The 18,387-nt window shown below is 37.0% G+C and overlaps 1 protein-coding gene across 20 annotated transcripts in view; it reads left to right on the plus strand.

Annotated features, from left to right (window-relative positions):
* LOC109095434 (RIMS-binding protein 2-like) overlaps positions 1–18,387 on the plus strand; it is a 151,870-nt gene that overhangs the window by 97,880 nt on the left and 35,603 nt on the right. For 16 of the 20 annotated variants that reach the window (XR_006155335.1, XR_006155336.1, XM_042728978.1 and 13 more), the window contains exons 8-16: positions 2,001–2,051; positions 2,578–2,598; positions 4,037–4,078; positions 4,320–4,530; positions 6,839–7,008; positions 9,891–9,970; positions 10,936–11,045; positions 11,338–12,243; positions 12,374–12,430. Coding sequence is in view for 18 of the 20 variants with exons in the window: in XM_042728978.1 (XP_042584912.1) it covers positions 2,001–2,051; positions 2,578–2,598; positions 4,037–4,078; positions 4,320–4,530; positions 6,839–7,008; positions 9,891–9,970; positions 10,936–11,045; positions 11,338–12,243; positions 12,374–12,430 (1,648 nt within the window). In the remaining 2 variants the exon portion in view is untranslated. The remainder of the gene's footprint in view (positions 1–2,000; positions 2,052–2,577; positions 2,599–4,036; positions 4,079–4,319; positions 4,531–6,838; positions 7,009–9,890; positions 9,971–10,935; positions 11,046–11,337; positions 12,244–12,373; positions 12,431–18,387) is intronic. The other 4 variants (XM_042728980.1, XM_042728981.1, XM_042728982.1 and 1 more) reach the window with 4 other exon arrangements.

The following is an 18,387-nucleotide window of genomic DNA, read 5'->3' on the forward strand; positions in this document are numbered from 1 at the left end:
CAATGAAAATAAGTGGGGCCAAGATCGAACCTTGTGGGACACCTGCTGACAAAGAAACAACACCTGATTGATGATTCTTCACTCGAACCAACTGAGTCTGATGTGTTAAATATGATTCTACCAATTTAATAGTATCTACAGAAAAATTAAATGCATTTAATTTAGATAAGACAATTCCATGATTAATGATATCAAAGACGTTTTTATTTAAATCTAGAAAGATGGCACCAACAACCCCTCCTCGATCCAACAATAACTTCACTTTTTCTATAAAATTGCAATTGGCTTTATCTGTTGAGTGATTAGTACGGAAACCAAACTGATGTGGATGTAAACATCAGAATGATTTAACAATAACAACTAGTATTTAAACAATCTATCAAACCAAACTTGGCAAAATGCTAACAGGTCTGTGGTTGCTGGTGGATAGACAATTAAAAAAGTGAAAAAAGTGACGTGACATTCAGCCAAGACTATATCTGGCCTGGCACCCATACTCAAGAATTTGTGCTCTGCATTTAAACCCATCCGAAGTGCACACACACAGAGCAGTGAACACACACACACACTGTGAACACACACCCGGAGCAGTGGGCAGCCATTTTATGCTGCAGCGCCTGGGGAGCAGTTGGGGGTTCGATGCCATGGTCATGGTATTGAAGGTGGAGAGAGAACTGTACATGCACTCCCCCCACCCACCCCAACACAATTTCTTTTTCTATTTAAAATTGCCCGCAATTACCCCCTTTAAATACGGGAATTACATCAGCTAATTTCCACACATTTGGGAACATCCCATAAGTATGGTGGATAGACAACTACCCCCTTTAAATACGGGAATTACATCAGCTAATTTCCACACATTTGGGAACATCCCGTAAGTAAATGAAAAATTGACAGTTTTTGTAATCGGGTTAACTAGTACTTGTGAGAGCTCTTTCAACATACATGTATTCATCCCAATGACATCTTTAGCTTGAGATGGCCTGAGGGATCTAATCACTCTCATCACATCTGACTCAATGATAGATACTATGCTGAAAGCTGGTTCTGTCTGTTTAACTTGGCAAAAAGTGTTCTTATACTCAGGAGTAAAATACTTAATGATATTCTCTACTGAATCAACAAAATAATAATTAAGAACATCAGCTACTTCAGCTGGTTTATTTATAAGTTTTCCATCAACAGCGAGTTCAAGTGATTAAGGATTAAAAAAATTATGTCACATTAATATTTTTAACTGAACAAGATAGTTTTAATGTAATAAAAAAAAAAGAAGTTTTAATAAAAAAAATTAAAAAAAAACCCTCCGACAGAAAAAATACTTGAAATTGAAGAAACACCCAATAATAAAATCCAGTTGTCAAAGTACTCCTAATGAAGAGAGATGTTTCAGCAATTGTAGGTAACTCTCTGAAATTTTCCTCTCATTTCTCATTTGAATGAAGAGAAAAGTGCCACTGTCTCACCACTCGGAGTAAATTACTCTCTAATGAAACTGCAGAGCAGGTGATCAAATCTGACATTTTCTCCAGAATGCGTGAACATTGTCACCCGCTGAAACGTTTGAGTTATTGTCTGTCTTTATTGAATGGGGCACTGTGATTACAGAGGAGAATAAACAGAAGAAATGACACACACACGCTCATCAGAAGAAGTCAAGACATTAAGAACACAGTTTTGTTGTTCTGAAGGTGAATCTCCATGCATATTTCTGAAATTTTTTGATGCAGCAGAAGCTGACACTCAAACAGATGTTCCTCTATTCATGTGGAACTGAATACTGTTTTCCACAGCTGCTGAGAGTTACAATGAATGACCCTACCATTCACTGCAGTCCTTGTTACCTAAAACCTACTGTACTTAACCAGACTTGGGAATAGAACGTTTATAAGCACACAAGGAACGTGTAGGAATATTTTTTGCTGTGACTTTTATTAAGTATGCCATGACTGACTTGGTATTAATGCCATTATATATTATTTTTGTGTTGTTTATAGGCTCAGGTTGAGGCTAAGAAAGAACATGAAGGTGCCGTCCATCTGTTAGAAGTGAGTAACAATGTCTACTCATGAATGTCAGTGCATGTGTATGTGAGTGTGCATATAAGCATGCATTTTAAATCGTATCTTGGCTGACCGTGATAGTACAGCACATTCCACATGCGTCATCGTATATTTTCTCATATTAGCCAAAAATCTAGCTACTATGAGTCACATCTTAGCTTACACTATTTTGACATTTTGAGTTATTCAGACAAATGTAATAAATAAATAAATCGATAAAAGTTCTTGTGTAAACATACTTGCTGACCATTGTTGTGTTTTAAACTAATGTACATCAATTTTATGATTTATTTACCATATTCTACTTTCTTCTTTTGATTTGCTGGCATTAATTGGCAATTAAGGGAAAATCGGGGTGGTGGTGGGGGGGGGGGGGGCTGTACTCATGTTGGGTCTCTGTGACTTTTGAAACTGAAGAAATGCTCATGTGTGCAACTGTGATTTGTTTGGTTCCTTACATCTGTTGTCACTATGTTACTGGTCTTTTTTTTTTTTTTTTTTGCATATACAGAATCACTTGGACAGCATGCAGGTATTTTCGAGTTACTTCTCCTCAAAGTTCTGCCTCTCCTCCCCATGTGATTCATTGGGAGTAGTTCCTGTCACCTCGTTTAGCTGTCCTGTCAATTATTGTACCGCTCATCCATGATTGATCTGTAAACATTTGATCAATATCTTTGATCTATATCACCATAGATCAAATTATTGAACCTTTTTAGTACAAACCATCAGTCTTCATAGTCATTTTATACGTACTGTACCTAAAAAAAAGTTATTTATGTGTTTTATAAATGTTTAAAGTAAAACAGGTCACGTTTTGCTTGTCTTTAAATCCAAACAACTGCTTTTTATTGCATTTTCATTTTGTTTTTTTGTTTTTGTTTTTTATAATGTTGTAAAAAATAAGGATTATCAAAAATCATTTTGTTTTAATTTGTTAATTAATGACAAGATATACATTTTATTAAATTAAAATGAAATGGATAATTAGTATTTGGAATATGCTAAATAATTATATTAGTCCATAAATTAAATTAAAGCTAAATAAATGCATGTAAAAACTATTAAATATTAAAATATTATTACATTTAAATATTACAATAAATTGTTTACTATCATTTCAATTGCATTATTTTTAGCATGTTGCCATCCCAATAGACATGTATATAATGAAAAAAAAAAGACAAAAGTTGTCAGTGAATTACCTCTGATTAAAAGTAAAATGTCTTTGACTGTTCTTTTATTTTATTATTGTAGTTTATTTGTATTTGTTTGAAAGCATTCTGTTGTGTCCTCATTCCTCTTGGGAGACATTTTTTTGATAGTAAAGAAGCTGAACACAGGAGATAAATGAAGATGAGGGCAGCCTCTGTAGTTGAAGGCATGGATGTACTTTATAAAAAGTACAAATGAAAGTGCTGCAAAAGTCAGTTTGGTCTCTTAACTCAGTGATAAAAGTTTCTCATTCACTGCTTGATCCTTTCTGCTCCTCCTGTGTTGCGATGCATGGGTGCTGCCTTGTGCTAAATCCTGTTAGCGCCTCATGGATATGTGTGTTTGCAGATCAGATCAGCAACAACAAACATGACTGATGGATTACAGAACGTGACATGTCTTCCTTTAATTTCCTTGTCCAAAAAGCCATATTTAGTCATTTATGTGAACTTGTAACTGTGCATAAACATGTTACACAAGACATACTGTAAGTATAACAGTTTTGTGTTGAATTGTTAAAATGCAAACTCACATGATCCTCTAATGTGGTTTAAAGTTTTGATGTACACAAGTATACATGTGAGTTTCGTCAAATGATCATCAGCTTTAACTGTTATTTTGGCATGTGTGGTACCCTCCTCCATATAATAGTACTTCCCATCGCTAACATCATGATCAAAACAGAGATTTGATGTACAATAACAGCTGAACATAGATTGACTCCTGTCTTTGTTTGATTCTGTTGGTGTCTGAAGCTGAGAAGTTTCCTTCGCACTAAGAACACAATGCGATTTTTGGTAGGAAAAACCTCCTTTTAGATGTAGGCATTTTTTTGTAGTATTATAGGTTGTTTACAACATTCACAGTTGGTAGAGTTGGCAGGCTCTATTCATTAGCATTCATCAGTTAGTTAATGTGAAGTGTAGATGTTAATAAAGCTGTTACCAGTTTTAAATGTCAATGCTTTTATCACAGACCAGCCAAATTGGTCTGTATGTGTTTTTAATACTAGACATTCTCTTTTCTTTTTCTTTCCAGGCTAAAGTGAGAGAACTGGAGGAGAAATGCCGGACGCAGAGTGAGCAGTTTAACCTGCTGTCAAAAGAGTTGGAGAAGTTCAGGTTGCAGGCTGGGAAGTTAGACATCCTGAGCAGCAGTCAGCTGACAGGGGGCGACTCACCCGGCTCACCCACCAAACCCCTCACCCTCTCCCAGCTCCTCAACGGCCTCACTGCCCCCTCCGGGAAAGGTACAGTATGCATATTAAAGAAGGTCATGTGTTGACACTTCCTTAAATATTTAACAGAGTTACATTGCAACATGGTATGGTTTCTTTTCATTATGTGGTGATAAAATCCATATTTGACATTTTACCATTTTATTTATTCAAATTAATTTACTAATTATTAGATATATATTAGAACCTCAAAATATTTGGAAACTTTTGAGAATCTTTGTCATTGCATTAGAAATTCAAATAATGTTTTCAGAACTAACTTTACTTTTATTGTTTGACAGTGCCTAAATACTTTTTGGCTTAAATGTAAACAATGTAACAATATATTTGTATGCAGTATTTTAAAAAAGCAAAATATACACATACTGTATATATGCAGGACTTGACATTTTTTGCTCATCAGCCTCTGTGGCTAGTGGTTTTCCAAATTTAGCCACAATTTTATTGTTGGGAGATTGTTTTATATGACTAAAGTTACCGCATACTAAAATGTATTTAAATTGTTTTTTCCCTAACCGTATTAAATGCATGCGTCATCTTTCATATCGAATTCTTACAAAAGTGGCAACTGAAGTGGTATTTAGGTGCAATTACACAGACAGTTTAATGAAGCTGAAATGTAGCATGAATGCATTTACAATGCAAAATTATAATATTATGAACTTGATGTTTTAAATCTTTTTTTTTTTTTTTAAATATACAAATTTGAAATGTTGGAAAAAATGTAAAGATAAGCTATTTGTAAATATGAAAGTAAACCGCCAGTAGGTGGCAGCAAGTCACTGTCTTAATGAGTGAGTCATTGAGCCAATCATTCAATCAATTCATTAAGATGGCTGATTCATTCACGAATGAAGGTGCATGTCTTTAGGAATAGGCCACTGAATCATCGACTCAAATAATGAATTCAAAAATGTGAATTCAGTTACAAAATACCGCTGTGTGTTGCTCAGAGATATGTGACTATTCTGCTGTGATCTTTGTTTGGAACTATTTTTGTTAACCAAATCGAGCAAAAACAGTCAACACTGACAATATTTTACGAAAATGTATATTAACTCTTTTATAAAATCAATGTCAAATTTGCAATTGCGTTTTTCTGGTTAAACTTCACTCTCTTGGTCGTGTCATGTTGCTTAACTAGGCTATACTGTATGTTATAAATATAAAAACTAAGTTACATTTTTTACCGCAGCATGTTTCTTCTGTGTGCAACTGTGTTCATTTGTTCTTGATCCACAAGATTGTCTCACACACAGACAGGCTGCGTGAGCCTCAACTGGCGCGTCCTTGTTAGTGTTGATTGTACATTATCAATAGCAATTTACACCGAATGTAATAAAATCAGAATCATTTTCACTGAAAATTCTGTGATTGCCTAATAAGTTGTTTCAATGTCCAGTCGGGCAAGTAAATTTCTTTCAGTTACCCTTCAAAAAATCCACTTGTCCCACACAAGCATTAATGTCAAGCTCTGAGGCTAGTGGGAGTGTTCATATTGCCCACTACTGCTGAAATCCACCCGCATTTGGTGGGTGTTAATGTCAAGCCCTGTATTTATTGCTTTATTTAATTTTTTTTTTTTTTTTGTCATTTTGTTAATGCAAATACATAGATTACAGTTTTAACTTTTTTTTAAGAAATGAATAGTTTTTATTTAGCAAGGATCCACTAAATTGATCAGTACAGAACATTGACATTGTTGCAAAAAATTATATTTGAAATAAATGCTGTTTCTTCTGAACTCTCTATTTATGAAAAAATAAATTTCCACCAAAAATGTATAATAAGAAGAACTATTTATTGAGCAGCAAATCAGCATATTAGAATTATTTCTGAAGGATCTTGTGACACTGAAGACTGGAGTAATAAAAATTCCTCTGTCATCACAGGAATAAATTACATTTTACAATATATTAAAATAGAAAACTATTATTTTAAATCGTAATCATGTTTCACAATAGCTGTTCTGTATTTTTGACTAAATAAATGCAGCCTTTGTGAGACTTCTTTCAAAAACAAGAAAATCTTACTGACTCCGAACTTTTGAACAGTAGTGTATATTTCCTGTCCAAATCTCTTTGTAAGGCAATGATTGATTATAGTTCACTCATATTTGCTCACCTTTAGTTTACCATCCTTCATCTTTTACCCTTCCCATACGGCAATATGAAACAATGTCTAATGCTGAACAATTTGAAGACTGATAAGATCAACAGCAGTGATGATGCGCTGAGATGGTGGGAGGAGTATGGGACCGTACACAATAATGAAGTAATCAGTCACCTTTGTGTGTGTGTGTGTGTGTGTGTGTGTAAAGGTAATGAGGATTCAATGAGTAAGATCTCAGAGCTCATTCGGCCTCTGCAGATGACTGAGGGGGAGAAGGTAGAGCTCCTGTCTGTCAAACCCACCTTCCTGTCACGCAGCACACCCTCCAGCCCACGGCGGGCCTTCCTCTCGGAGGTGCGGCCCGTCATTGCCACTGCTGTGAGTATGACAAACAAACCAATCAATCAGTGTTAGTTCGTTTTACCTTTAAAGGGGTCATGAACTGCCCTTTTTATTATTTTGTACTGTTCTCTGAGGTCCACTTATAATTTAATTAAGATCAAAAAACATCATAATTTAGAAGTAATAGGCTCTGTTTGCATAGCCGTGGCGGATTGTAAACACCTACTGCTATGATTGGCTAATAGTTGTGTATGTTTAACAGCCTTCACCGATGTGATGTGATTTTGGTTAAAAGCGCATAAATACTCAGTACATATCAAACGATCTTTAGTAAAATTAAAAAAAAAAAAAAATCAATAGTGACTACATAATAAAAACAGTTACTCACACTTATGTGGTGTGACATTACTGTCGGATCCAGTACAGTCTGCAAATCATCTTCTTTTAGCTTAAATCTTTGTGAAAATCTTGATTGTTGTGCCTTGATTGTAAACGAATCCTTGGTAAAATGAAGTGAACAAAGGACCAATTCTTACTGACACAGTTTGGAACTTCATTTTGAATCTATCTTTATCATTTGGTTTCTGTGAAGACCTGTGTTTGCCTCTCTCGTTATTTACACTACATGCCTTAATTGGAGGGCGGGGCTAAACAGGCAGTGACACTTTTCACACACACTGCTGTGTGTACATAATCCCACAAAAAAACTCAAAATATGTGTTTACATGCTCGTGCACTACAAATCATCTTGCACTGTTCCCCAGCCTGCTGCTTGACTTACGATGTTTCTCTTGGGACATGTACAGTGTTATGTGAAGCATTTATATAGTCTATATATTTTTCTTTTCAGACTACTGTATGTATAGGTAAACATTTATATATAGTTTATTCATATTCAAGATCTGTCAGTAGGTTAGTTGTGTATAGGTACAGTGTTTATGTGTAGCATTTGTATAGTTTGTATTTTTTTTATGTATAGGTAAACTTTTATATATAGTATATTTATAGTCAAAATCTGTCAGTAGGTTAGTTGTGTATAGGTTTATACTGTTTTACTTCATTGTTGTATGTCTGTTTTTATGTAGCACCGTGGTCCTGTGAGGCACGACATTTCATTCGACTGTATGTCCACACATGTAGCAGAATGACAATACAGCTCAATTTGAACTTGAACTTGATGTAGAAGTAGGCGTTGATCTTTTTCTGCAGAGATGGTGTTTAGCCACATGAATATATCTTACATTACTCAAGCTGTCGTTTTGGCATATTTGGCTTCAATATAAGCTGTTTTTGGACTAACAAGAAAGTTTTGAGTTCTGAAACTTACAGGATGGTTTTATAGTAAAATGACCTCTTATATATCAAGAAATTAGGGGAGTTTTGATTTCTCAGTTCATGACCCCTTTAATGTTAACCATTTACAGTTTGATTTTAGTCTTGAGGTTTAATCTTTTGAACCAAAAATTTAATATATAAAAAGAACTGAGGTTCTACAGAATAAAATTATATTTGCATTATCTGAAGGAAATTAACAAGAATGTTAATGTGGTAATGGACTTTGGTTTTGGTTCTATGTGCATTTAACAAATTTTAATGTATCAATACATGCATTTTTGGTTTTAATATTTTCTTTGTGTGGTGACCATTTCACAGACTGTGTTACATTTCCAGAGTTATTAACATTGTAAATCTAGTATTTTTTTGAATATATATATATATATATATATATATATATATATATATATATATTAATCTAAATGTAATGTATGTAAGCAAAAAGGTACTCGAGGAGTACTGTAATGAAATTAAGTCATAGCTGAAGTGGTTGCAGTCACTCCGATTTGCATCATGCCTAACAACGCCCTTCAGACATGACTTAAGAAAAAATTTAAATATTAAAAACTGTACTAGATTTACAATGTTAATAGCTCTGGAAATGTATGATAACAGTCTGTGAAAATTTTCACTTTTTAAATGTTCACTGTTAATTTCTTGACTTAAATGTATTATAAAGTTAAAGATTATTTTAAAAAACAGGATGTGACTAAACTATAAAACTAAAAGTTTTGTAAATAGTCAAATAGAATAGAATAGAATAGATTCTTTTTCTAACCAATATATTCTAGATTCTAAGAGAGCAAAGTAGATTCTAATAGTGTGTCATGTACCACAGTGATTTGGCCATTATGAGAATAATTACAGTATACATTGACAGGCTGTGTGTGTGAGAGAGTGTGTGGGTGTGAATAGTCCAATTTGTCTGCTCACACTGTGCTCTGCTGGTGTTATTGGCTTAATCGCCCACATTATCAGATTGCACACTGGACTTTGCTTTCAGATATTTCAAACTTAATTTTTGCCGAAACGTTTATCAAAAATCAAAACTTGAAAAACATTCATTCAGTTTTATAACCCATTGATTTGTCATCGACTCTCTTAGGCGTTGTTCATACTACACATAACTCCGATTTGGTTTTCAAATCTGATCTTTAGGTCTGAGTGTGCACAGTGTCATTTTGCCGTTTGATTAAATATGATCCACTTCAGGAAGTGTCACCAATATCTAGTGTATCTACATCAGCACAATTTCAAAAGACACATCCTGAATTATGAAAAGTGGCTATTTTGAAATCCGATTTGACCAATTAAACTAGAAAATCAGATGTAATCAGTTTTCAAACCACATATGAATGTGGTTTGGATCAGGTTTGTAAACATTGGATTTCATGTGGTTTGTTTGCTGTTCATACTACAAAAAAACTAAACAGATTGGAGTCAGCTATGCCAACAAATCTGTCTGAACAAAGCATTAAACTCCCTGTGCTGGTGAAGCTTAGCATGCTGCTTCACAACAACAATGCTGTAAGCTAGTAAAGCTGGCCATTAACTCATCTATCCGCTTTTCCTCTCTCCTTTAGATGGACAAAGAGCTTGGCTCATCCCCCAGGTCTAAGTCCAGATACACAGGCAAAGTGCGACTGTGTGTTGCCCGCTACAAGTGAGTGTATCCACTACAGCTGTTGTAACACATTATAGTATGTTACAATAGGACGTTTGCTGTAATAATAGGTTATAGCATGTCATTAGCTATAATGATTTGTTATATCATGCCATTAGCTGTAATGATAAGGTGTAGAATAGCATTAGTCACAGTCTCAGGCCTGCCTTTAAGAAATACTCTGGGTTAAGTGCAAGTTTAATATATCAACAACATCTGTGCACACTGTCAATAACCACAGACAAGAATTTCGACTCATCTACCAAGCACAACAGATAAACATTTAAAATGTGCTTTCACACTGATTTGATGGTATAATCATAGCACTTATTATAACGTCATACAGTATGTGTTAGCATGAGATAGTTTGGTGCAATTGCAAAATGATATCCAGTCTATATAGTTTATGGTAAAATCATGTAAACTGTGTAAAACAGGTGTGGTATCCATTTAAAAGTACTAGAAAAGGTTGTGATGTAATCATCTGCAAAGCATTGTTTCCACATAACCAAATACTTTATCCGCCTAGAAAAGTAGTCCCACCTGAACAGGACACATACATACTTTTACAGTTTGAATATCAAACTGAAGCATTCCCATAAAATGTTCACCAAAAATATGAGCTTCACATTCTGCCTTTAGACCCTCCAGTCATCTTTCCCTATAGGCTTCCAGGATTTTCTTGTTTCAAATGCGATTCAACCCATTATATCAGGCTGGTTGGTATGTTCAAACAAACCAAGTACAAAGCTACAGTGTTTAACTTTTCAGAGAAAAAAAAATCAACCTACAAATAGCCTAGCAACGTCAGCATTTTGTGCTAATAGTATTTTGATATTTAAAAAATGTAGACTTCTCCATTAGTTTTTAGGGTTATTTAATACAGAATATACCTTTTAATGTAGGGTTTAATATTAATAATAATGAATTGTCCATGAATTGAATTCAGCTTGTCCTCCCTGCAGTTATAACCCTTACGATGGCCCCAACGAGCATCCTGAAGCAGAGCTCCCCCTGGTGGCTGGGAAGTACCTGTATGTTTATGGGACCATGGATGAGGACGGCTTCTATGAGGGTATGTCATATTATAGGACTACTTTAGAGCTTCAAAAGTTTGGCATCATTCAGAATTTTTTTTTTTTTAATACAAATATTTGAAAGTAGTCTCTTATGCCACACAAGGCCACATTTATTTAAAAATTACAGTAAAATCGTAACATTGTGAAATATTATCAAAGTTTAAAATAACTTTTTTCTGTTTGAATATATTTTAAAATGTAATTTATTCCTTTGATGGCAAAGCTGAATTTTCAGCAGCAATTGTTCATGCTCCTCTTCATAGCTCGGTACCCTTTTCTGTTCTCCAGGTGAGTTGTTGGACGGACAGCAGGGTCTCGTTCCCTCCAACTTTGTGGACTTTGTCCAGGATGAGGAGCTCCCGTCAGTTCCTCTCTTGGACCGCATCAAGGAACCGTCCTACCTCAACCACAGCCCCGCCTCCATGCCCAGCAGTGCCGTGAGTACACTCAGCACGCTGCTCTCAGAGAAGCTGGACGCCCTGGGCTCGGGCACCGGGACGGGCACTAGCAGCAGCAGCGGGGTGAGCAGCTTGGGCATGAGCATGGGACTGGGCATGGACTTTCTGGGACCCTGCAGCAATGGCACAGGCACGCTGGACGTGAACATCGACGAGATCGGAGAAGACATCGTGCCTTACCCCCGCCGCATTACCTTGATCAAGCAGCTGGCCAAGAGCGTTATCATAAGCTGGGACCCACCGGTGGTGCTGCCCGGATGGACACCCATCAGCGGCTACAATGTGCTGGTGGATCAGGAGGTACGCATGAGTGTGCCCTTTGGCGGCCGCACCAAGTCTTTGATCGAGAAGCTGAATCTGGCCTCCTGTACCCACCGCATCTCCATCCAGAGCATGACGGAGCGGGGGCTCTCTGATCCGCTACGCTGCACACTGCTGGTGGGGAAAGATGTGGTGGTGGCGCCCTATTACCTTCGAGTGGAGAACATCACGCAAGTATCGGCTGAGCTCACCTGGATGCCAAGCAACAGCAACTACAGCCACATGATCTTCCTGAATGATATGGAGTATGATGTTGTGAAGCCTGGAGGGTACAAATACCACTTCTACAACCTGAAGCCCATGACGGTGTATAAGATACGGGTGGCAGCCCGGCCCCATCAGATGCCCTGGCAGCTTCCCCTTGAGCAGAGGGAGAAGAAGGAGGTCTCAGTGGAGTTCTGCACACAGCCAGCCGGTGGGTCAACACTGAACGCACACTCATGGCAATTTCTTATAATAGTGATTTGAGATCTGGTTATCTGCAGGGCTGTCAGTCAATACAAAATTCAATCTGATTAATTGCATAATATTTTGTTGTGTCATAGCTCGACATTCGTTCTTGCAAAAACAAGATGGTACTTCAAGACTGAATTGCTCCAGTGGTAGGAATATTTCTCATTACAGAATTTACAAATCAGGGGTCATGATTAATACTAATTATCAAACACACACACACACACACACACACACACACACACACATATGTAAACTATGAATATAATTAAATATAATAATTATTTATTAAGACATTTATTTAATCAAATGCATTAAATTGATCAAAAGTGACAATAATGACTTTTATAATGTTGTAATTTATTTGTTTCAAATCGGTGCTGTTCTTTTGAGCATTCATCAGAGAATCCAGAAAAAAATTATCACAGTTTACAGAAAAATATTAAGCAGCACAAATGTTTTCAGTATTTATAACAATAATAAGAAGAAATGTTTCTTGATCACCAAGCATATTAGAATTATTTCTGATGGATCATGTGACACCGAAGACTGGTGAAAATTTGTTGTTGCCATCACATAAATTTGATTTTAAAATATAAAATAGAAACCTGTTATTGTGAATTGTAACGATATTTCACATTATTACCTTTTTTTTTTTTTTTTTTTTTTTTTATAATTATTATTATTTTGGGGGGGTTAAATACATATAGCCTTGGAGAGCATATGATTCTAACAACCTATAACTTTTCATTTTAAATTATCACACTAAATTGTTAGCACTAGTTATCACTCCTTTACTACTATTACTATTCCCTTTTAAGAACTGTGCAAAACTTGTCACCACCGTGCCAGGATGTTGTGTGCAGTTGGTAGGTCGTTGCTATGTGGTTGCAAAAATGTTCTGCTTCTAAAGCACAATGTAGTGTGGTTGCTAGGGTGTTCTGAATAGTTTTTGCTAGGAGTTTTCTAGTTGCTGTGTAATTAATCCAATGGGCTAGTTTCTTGCAGATTTTACATATTTTTTAGCCCCATAATTATTTCCAAGCCAAAAAATGTCAGTGATGCCATGTTTTTAGGGCATGATATCTCAAGAATTATAATTAATGGTACCTCAAATTGAGCCAAATGTTGTACCATACCCAAATAAAATATTAATCTCACATTTTGATCATGACAGGGACTAAAACTGACAGAAAGCCTAATAAGGCTTATGCTTTAAGATTAAAGCACATGTATTGGTATTCTTTTTATGGATGTAATTAAGCCCCCAATACCACCCACGTCAAGAAATGTTTCACTTTTTTAACTTTTAAGGGCCAATTATTAATATATCTCTACCCAGAGGAGAATCTGAAAAATTTAGACTTCAAGGGAACAAGGCTGTCTTTGTATCGTACCAACTCCTAAGAGACCAGCAGTCATAATCCTTGTCCAATTATAATTCTCATCCAAATATTTTGAAGATGATGCTTCCTTAGAAAAAACATCCTTGCCACTGTATATCATACAAGTTGTCAGTTTTTTGTGGGAGTTCCTAGTGCCAGATAACAGTTAACATTAAGCACGTAACCTTGATGTTTGCTATGCAGTTCCTATTCATCAGTTCGCCCTGCTAAAGGCGGAGACTGGAAGTTTAGTGCTCCATAATGAGCTCCTACTCTAGAGAGACTGTAGACAAGCACAAGCTGCCTTCATTAAAAGAACCCTATGGCATGTTAGTGTATAAACGAAGAGCTGTCAGATCTGGTTTTCACATAACACCTATTACTGAGACATCTACCTGAGATGTTGATCAACCGAGTTGCGTTTTGCTTTTCTTCATCTCTCAACGCTGTTCCCAGCGGACCCTGAAGATGCCTTGCTTTGGAGTACAGACGAATGAGAGCGGAGGAAATGAATGAATGCGTGATGAATGGAAATGGGACAAGCGTTTGCCGCAGTAGGGAAGTGGAGCGACTGAAGATGAAAAGAGGAAGAATCAGAGATGTGAGAAAGGGGAGGGTGGAGGGGGATGCCCGGTATTCTGCTTCTGAGGGAGTCCTCGCTTGCTCGTTTTTTACTGTCTCCCACATTATTACACACCGGCACACACACTCATAGACGTATACGCTCTCATTTCAATGCCAAGAAGCAGAGCAGACGTGCGTATGAGGATGCTTTCAGTGCCAGCTCATTCTTCCCTCCCATCCTGAGTGTGACAGCCTTTGTCCAGGGAGGAAATGAAAGGCCGTCTGCATTAGCATGGCTGTCTCCTGCCATGCCATGGCTCTCAGCACAGCCTGTGATCGTTAACAGTTGCAGTTTTTATTGCTATAGGGTATATAGGGTTAATGCTAATTTACCCTAATGTTCTGTTTGGTGCGTGGAGAGACACAAAGATGCTTTTAATATCTCAAAAATCACACTTCATACATCATTAGTTTGATAAAGTATTCATACTTCAAAAGTTTATAAATGTCTGTCACTTTTGATCAATTTAATGCATCCTTGATGAATAAAAATATTAATTAACTGCTAATAACAATAGTACTGACCCCAAACTTTTGAATGGTACTGTATCTTCATTAAATAAGCATGACAGCAATACATAAGATGCTTTCCATCATTCTTATGGTGGGTACCAAAGCAGTCCCCATGAAATCAAAATCGACCTCACATACCTCACTATCTCAAAAATCAATCCTCTATGAAAAAAAAAAAAAATCTGAAATTTTTTTTGTCTTGGTAATCTTTAATCAAAATCTAAACATTTTTATTTCCGCTCTGGAATGGCATTCCTTCTCTGATGAAGTCAGTTTGACGGCTTGGGCAGAGTATCCTTAAACACACCCCTCCAACTGTTAGATTGCTATGAGTGAGAGACAGAGAGCAGGAGCGCAAAAATAAAACCATGCCCTCTATTCAATATTCCGTTACAGCTGGAACTACATCACTACACTGAAATAAAGTTGCCAGCAACTTCCGATTCACGAGGACTTTAAAGGTCCACTGAAGTGCTTTGAAACACGCAGCATTATTCTATGGCCCTGTCCCAAATGGAACACTCCATGTGCACTTGCAGTCTTACAAACTTAAGGTCCTTGCACACTGACTCTGAAATTTTCGTATGCGTTTTTTAGTTTTTTTCATATTTGTCATCCTTTCCTATCAAAATGCTTACTATGAATGCATTAATGCAGAAAATCGAACCTGATCTAAATTTTTAATGACAGATGAAAGTTTCAGAAGCAGTGTGTAAACGTGATTGACTCAACGTGAGGTCGTATTTATTTTTTAACGTGCAAAAATTTTGGACGAGAATTTCGGACAAGGTGTGCAATGACCTTTATAATGGTCGCTACGTGCACATGTCCTTAAGTCCACGAGACCGTAGGGTGTCCCATTCATCATTTTAAGTGTTCAGAACAGTGCTCGCAAGCGCCCCCTTTGCGGCCGCTCTGTGCCCTAGATCCACACTTCTGCTGACCCCACACTGGGGCGAGCTCCGCAGCAGACTTCTACCTGGGAGTCAAAGCGGCATTATGTGATGAAAGTGTGGACATTTGGGACAGTGCCTATATGTTGAAGTCATTTCAGCTGAAACAGGAAGACAGGGCGGGACATCCCACCCCCTTTTTAAAGAGCCAGTAGCTTTTAAAAAAGTAATATGTTCAACCCAGTTTAGCTGGAAAGCGATATATAAGATGCAACATCTGTGGCTTTGTGCACCCAACTTGCTTTTTTTTTTTTAAAAGGATGAAAAAAAATGGAAGTCATGCATGTGTTAACAGGAATGTTTTTTCTCCCACACTGCCTTTTTTTTTTCAACTGATACTTCTAATTAATAGGGAAGGCCACTCCCGATGAAACGGACCTGCTTGCAGATTATCAAATTTCCAGCACAGTGAAGTACATGTCTCAGGACATCTTGACATCTTTAGATAAATGAACCCTCGGTCTAGTCTAGCTCACATTGTGTTCCCCTCCTACAGACTGTGTTATACATACAGGGCAATGTAAGCCCATCAGCAGGCTTCCCTGCTGACTAACAGTGCAGGCTTTTATTATGTGACACCCATCTGCAGGCGTTTAGCTGTGCAGCACCGGCCTTAAATGAAGGCCTGATCAGATAAAGACAGCCTTTGAGCTGTTTTCAATTACAGAGCATTGATCCAGTTCTTCTGGATCAACTTCACAAATGACATGATCCACTTTTAGCTCCACTGTCTTTCCACAGGCACTCAGTCATGCCCCTGATGTCTCTGGACCGATCATCACCCCGAGCAGCCCTTGGGCTCTGATCAGTGAGGGGTGGCTATTGATTAAGCACTTCCCCGATGATTTGTCATGTGATGGGCAGAGAAGTGATCAGTGTGGATTAGTGTGATCCATCGAAGAGTTCAAACCTGTGATAGGACTACCTGCTTTCTGACATCAGGATGGCTTGTCTTAATTGATTGTTGGACTTAGCACTTGTCACTTGGAAACAGTATACATTAGGTTTTAATTCGTGTTTTAGGATACAAGACATGTGATGGCAATTCTCAAACACAATTAAATGCTGTTTTTTTTAAATAATAGCTTCGTGTGTGAGGAAAAAGATTGTTTTTTTAAAGCAACTTTACAGTGATAAATATGATGATTCAATCATTCAAATTCAGTTCTGTTGTATCTAGTTGAAATCAGTTCATTGTTGATTCAGTTTGGTTTCAATAGCTGTGTAAAGTCCATCAGTTATGGAATGAGTTTAATCCATCTCTAAAGTTGCCCTGGATAAAAGTGTGACGTCATCAATCACCTCAGTTGAGTTCTCATCCAATTCCGAGTCTGTGGAGTCAAGTCAGTAATATTGCCAAATATTAAGTGTCCCCAACTAAGCAAGCCAAAAATGAATCAGTGGCAAGGAACCCAAACTCCATCAGAGACAGAAATGGTGTAAAAACCTTGGGAGAAAGTTGGGGGCTTAGTTGGGGGGCCAATTCTCCTCCGGTCAGATGAACCAACATGGTGTGGCTATACCACAAGATTGTGGAATGATATTTTTTGACAAGAATATCAATACAGTTCCTTCTCCTTGAAGATCGGGATACATTAAACCAGAGTTTGGTGAAGAGAGTCAAAGCTGGCCATAGGGTCTATGCACAGGACATGTCTGCTTCTCATGGTCTTCGCAAAGACATGTCCCAGGCTGCATGTATAAACAAGATACAAATGATTTTTATGAACCAGTTCTGTTTAGCAAATCAAAATCTTACTGTATATTGCAACCAGAGTACCTGAAATAAATGACTCTTATGATCCAGGTTCATGAGGTTACAAGCCAGATTCATGAGCAAATGACTCTTATGAGCAGTTTTTTTAGCAAATCAAAAACATACAGCATGACCCAAGTATTCAGGTTCACAAGCAAATGACTCTGATGAGCTGATTCTTTTTAGTGAATCAAAAACAAACAGTGTGCCATGTACAGTGTATACAGATTCCCAAAATGAATTACTTATGAGTCTTTTTTTTTTTGACAAGTTACTGATTTGAATAAGTCTGAAACACTGCTCTGTGTAATTTATAGCATTAGCAAAGAGAAAGTGTCTTTCAGTATTGCAGAATATGTAAAAAAAATTGACAGTGTAACTGAAATCTATGCAAATGGATTGGAATTGAATCCATATTAGAATCACATCAAAACAAATTTAGAGTGAATCAGAATTCATTCAAAATTTGTATAGATACCCAGGCCTAATAAATGTCATCTGGTAACTGGTTACAACACATTTAAATGTTTTGAATTAAAACAAAGCAAGAGATGAGGTGAATGATGCATGCTCAGTACTATTATGTTAAGCAGCTGAAATTATAACAGAGCATTGTGTGTTTTAGGTTCTGAGATGGTGCGGTCCATTGCTGGAAGCCACATACTCAGTATGATTAAGACGAATCAGCCCACATAAATTCAGAGTGCTGACATAAGCAAATACACTGTGATAGTCTATGCCCAGCTGGCGTCCCTTACGGCTGTAAAGCGCACGCACGCACACCCACACGCACATTTACATGCCCACTACACATACATCATATTTTCATGCACAAGCATGCACGTGTTTCTGAAAACAGAATGCATGTCACAGCC

The sequence above is a fragment of the Cyprinus carpio genome, chromosome B8, assembly GCF_018340385.1.
Source record: "Cyprinus carpio isolate SPL01 chromosome B8, ASM1834038v1, whole genome shotgun sequence".
NCBI classification, from domain to species: Eukaryota; Metazoa; Chordata; class Actinopteri; order Cypriniformes; family Cyprinidae; genus Cyprinus; species Cyprinus carpio.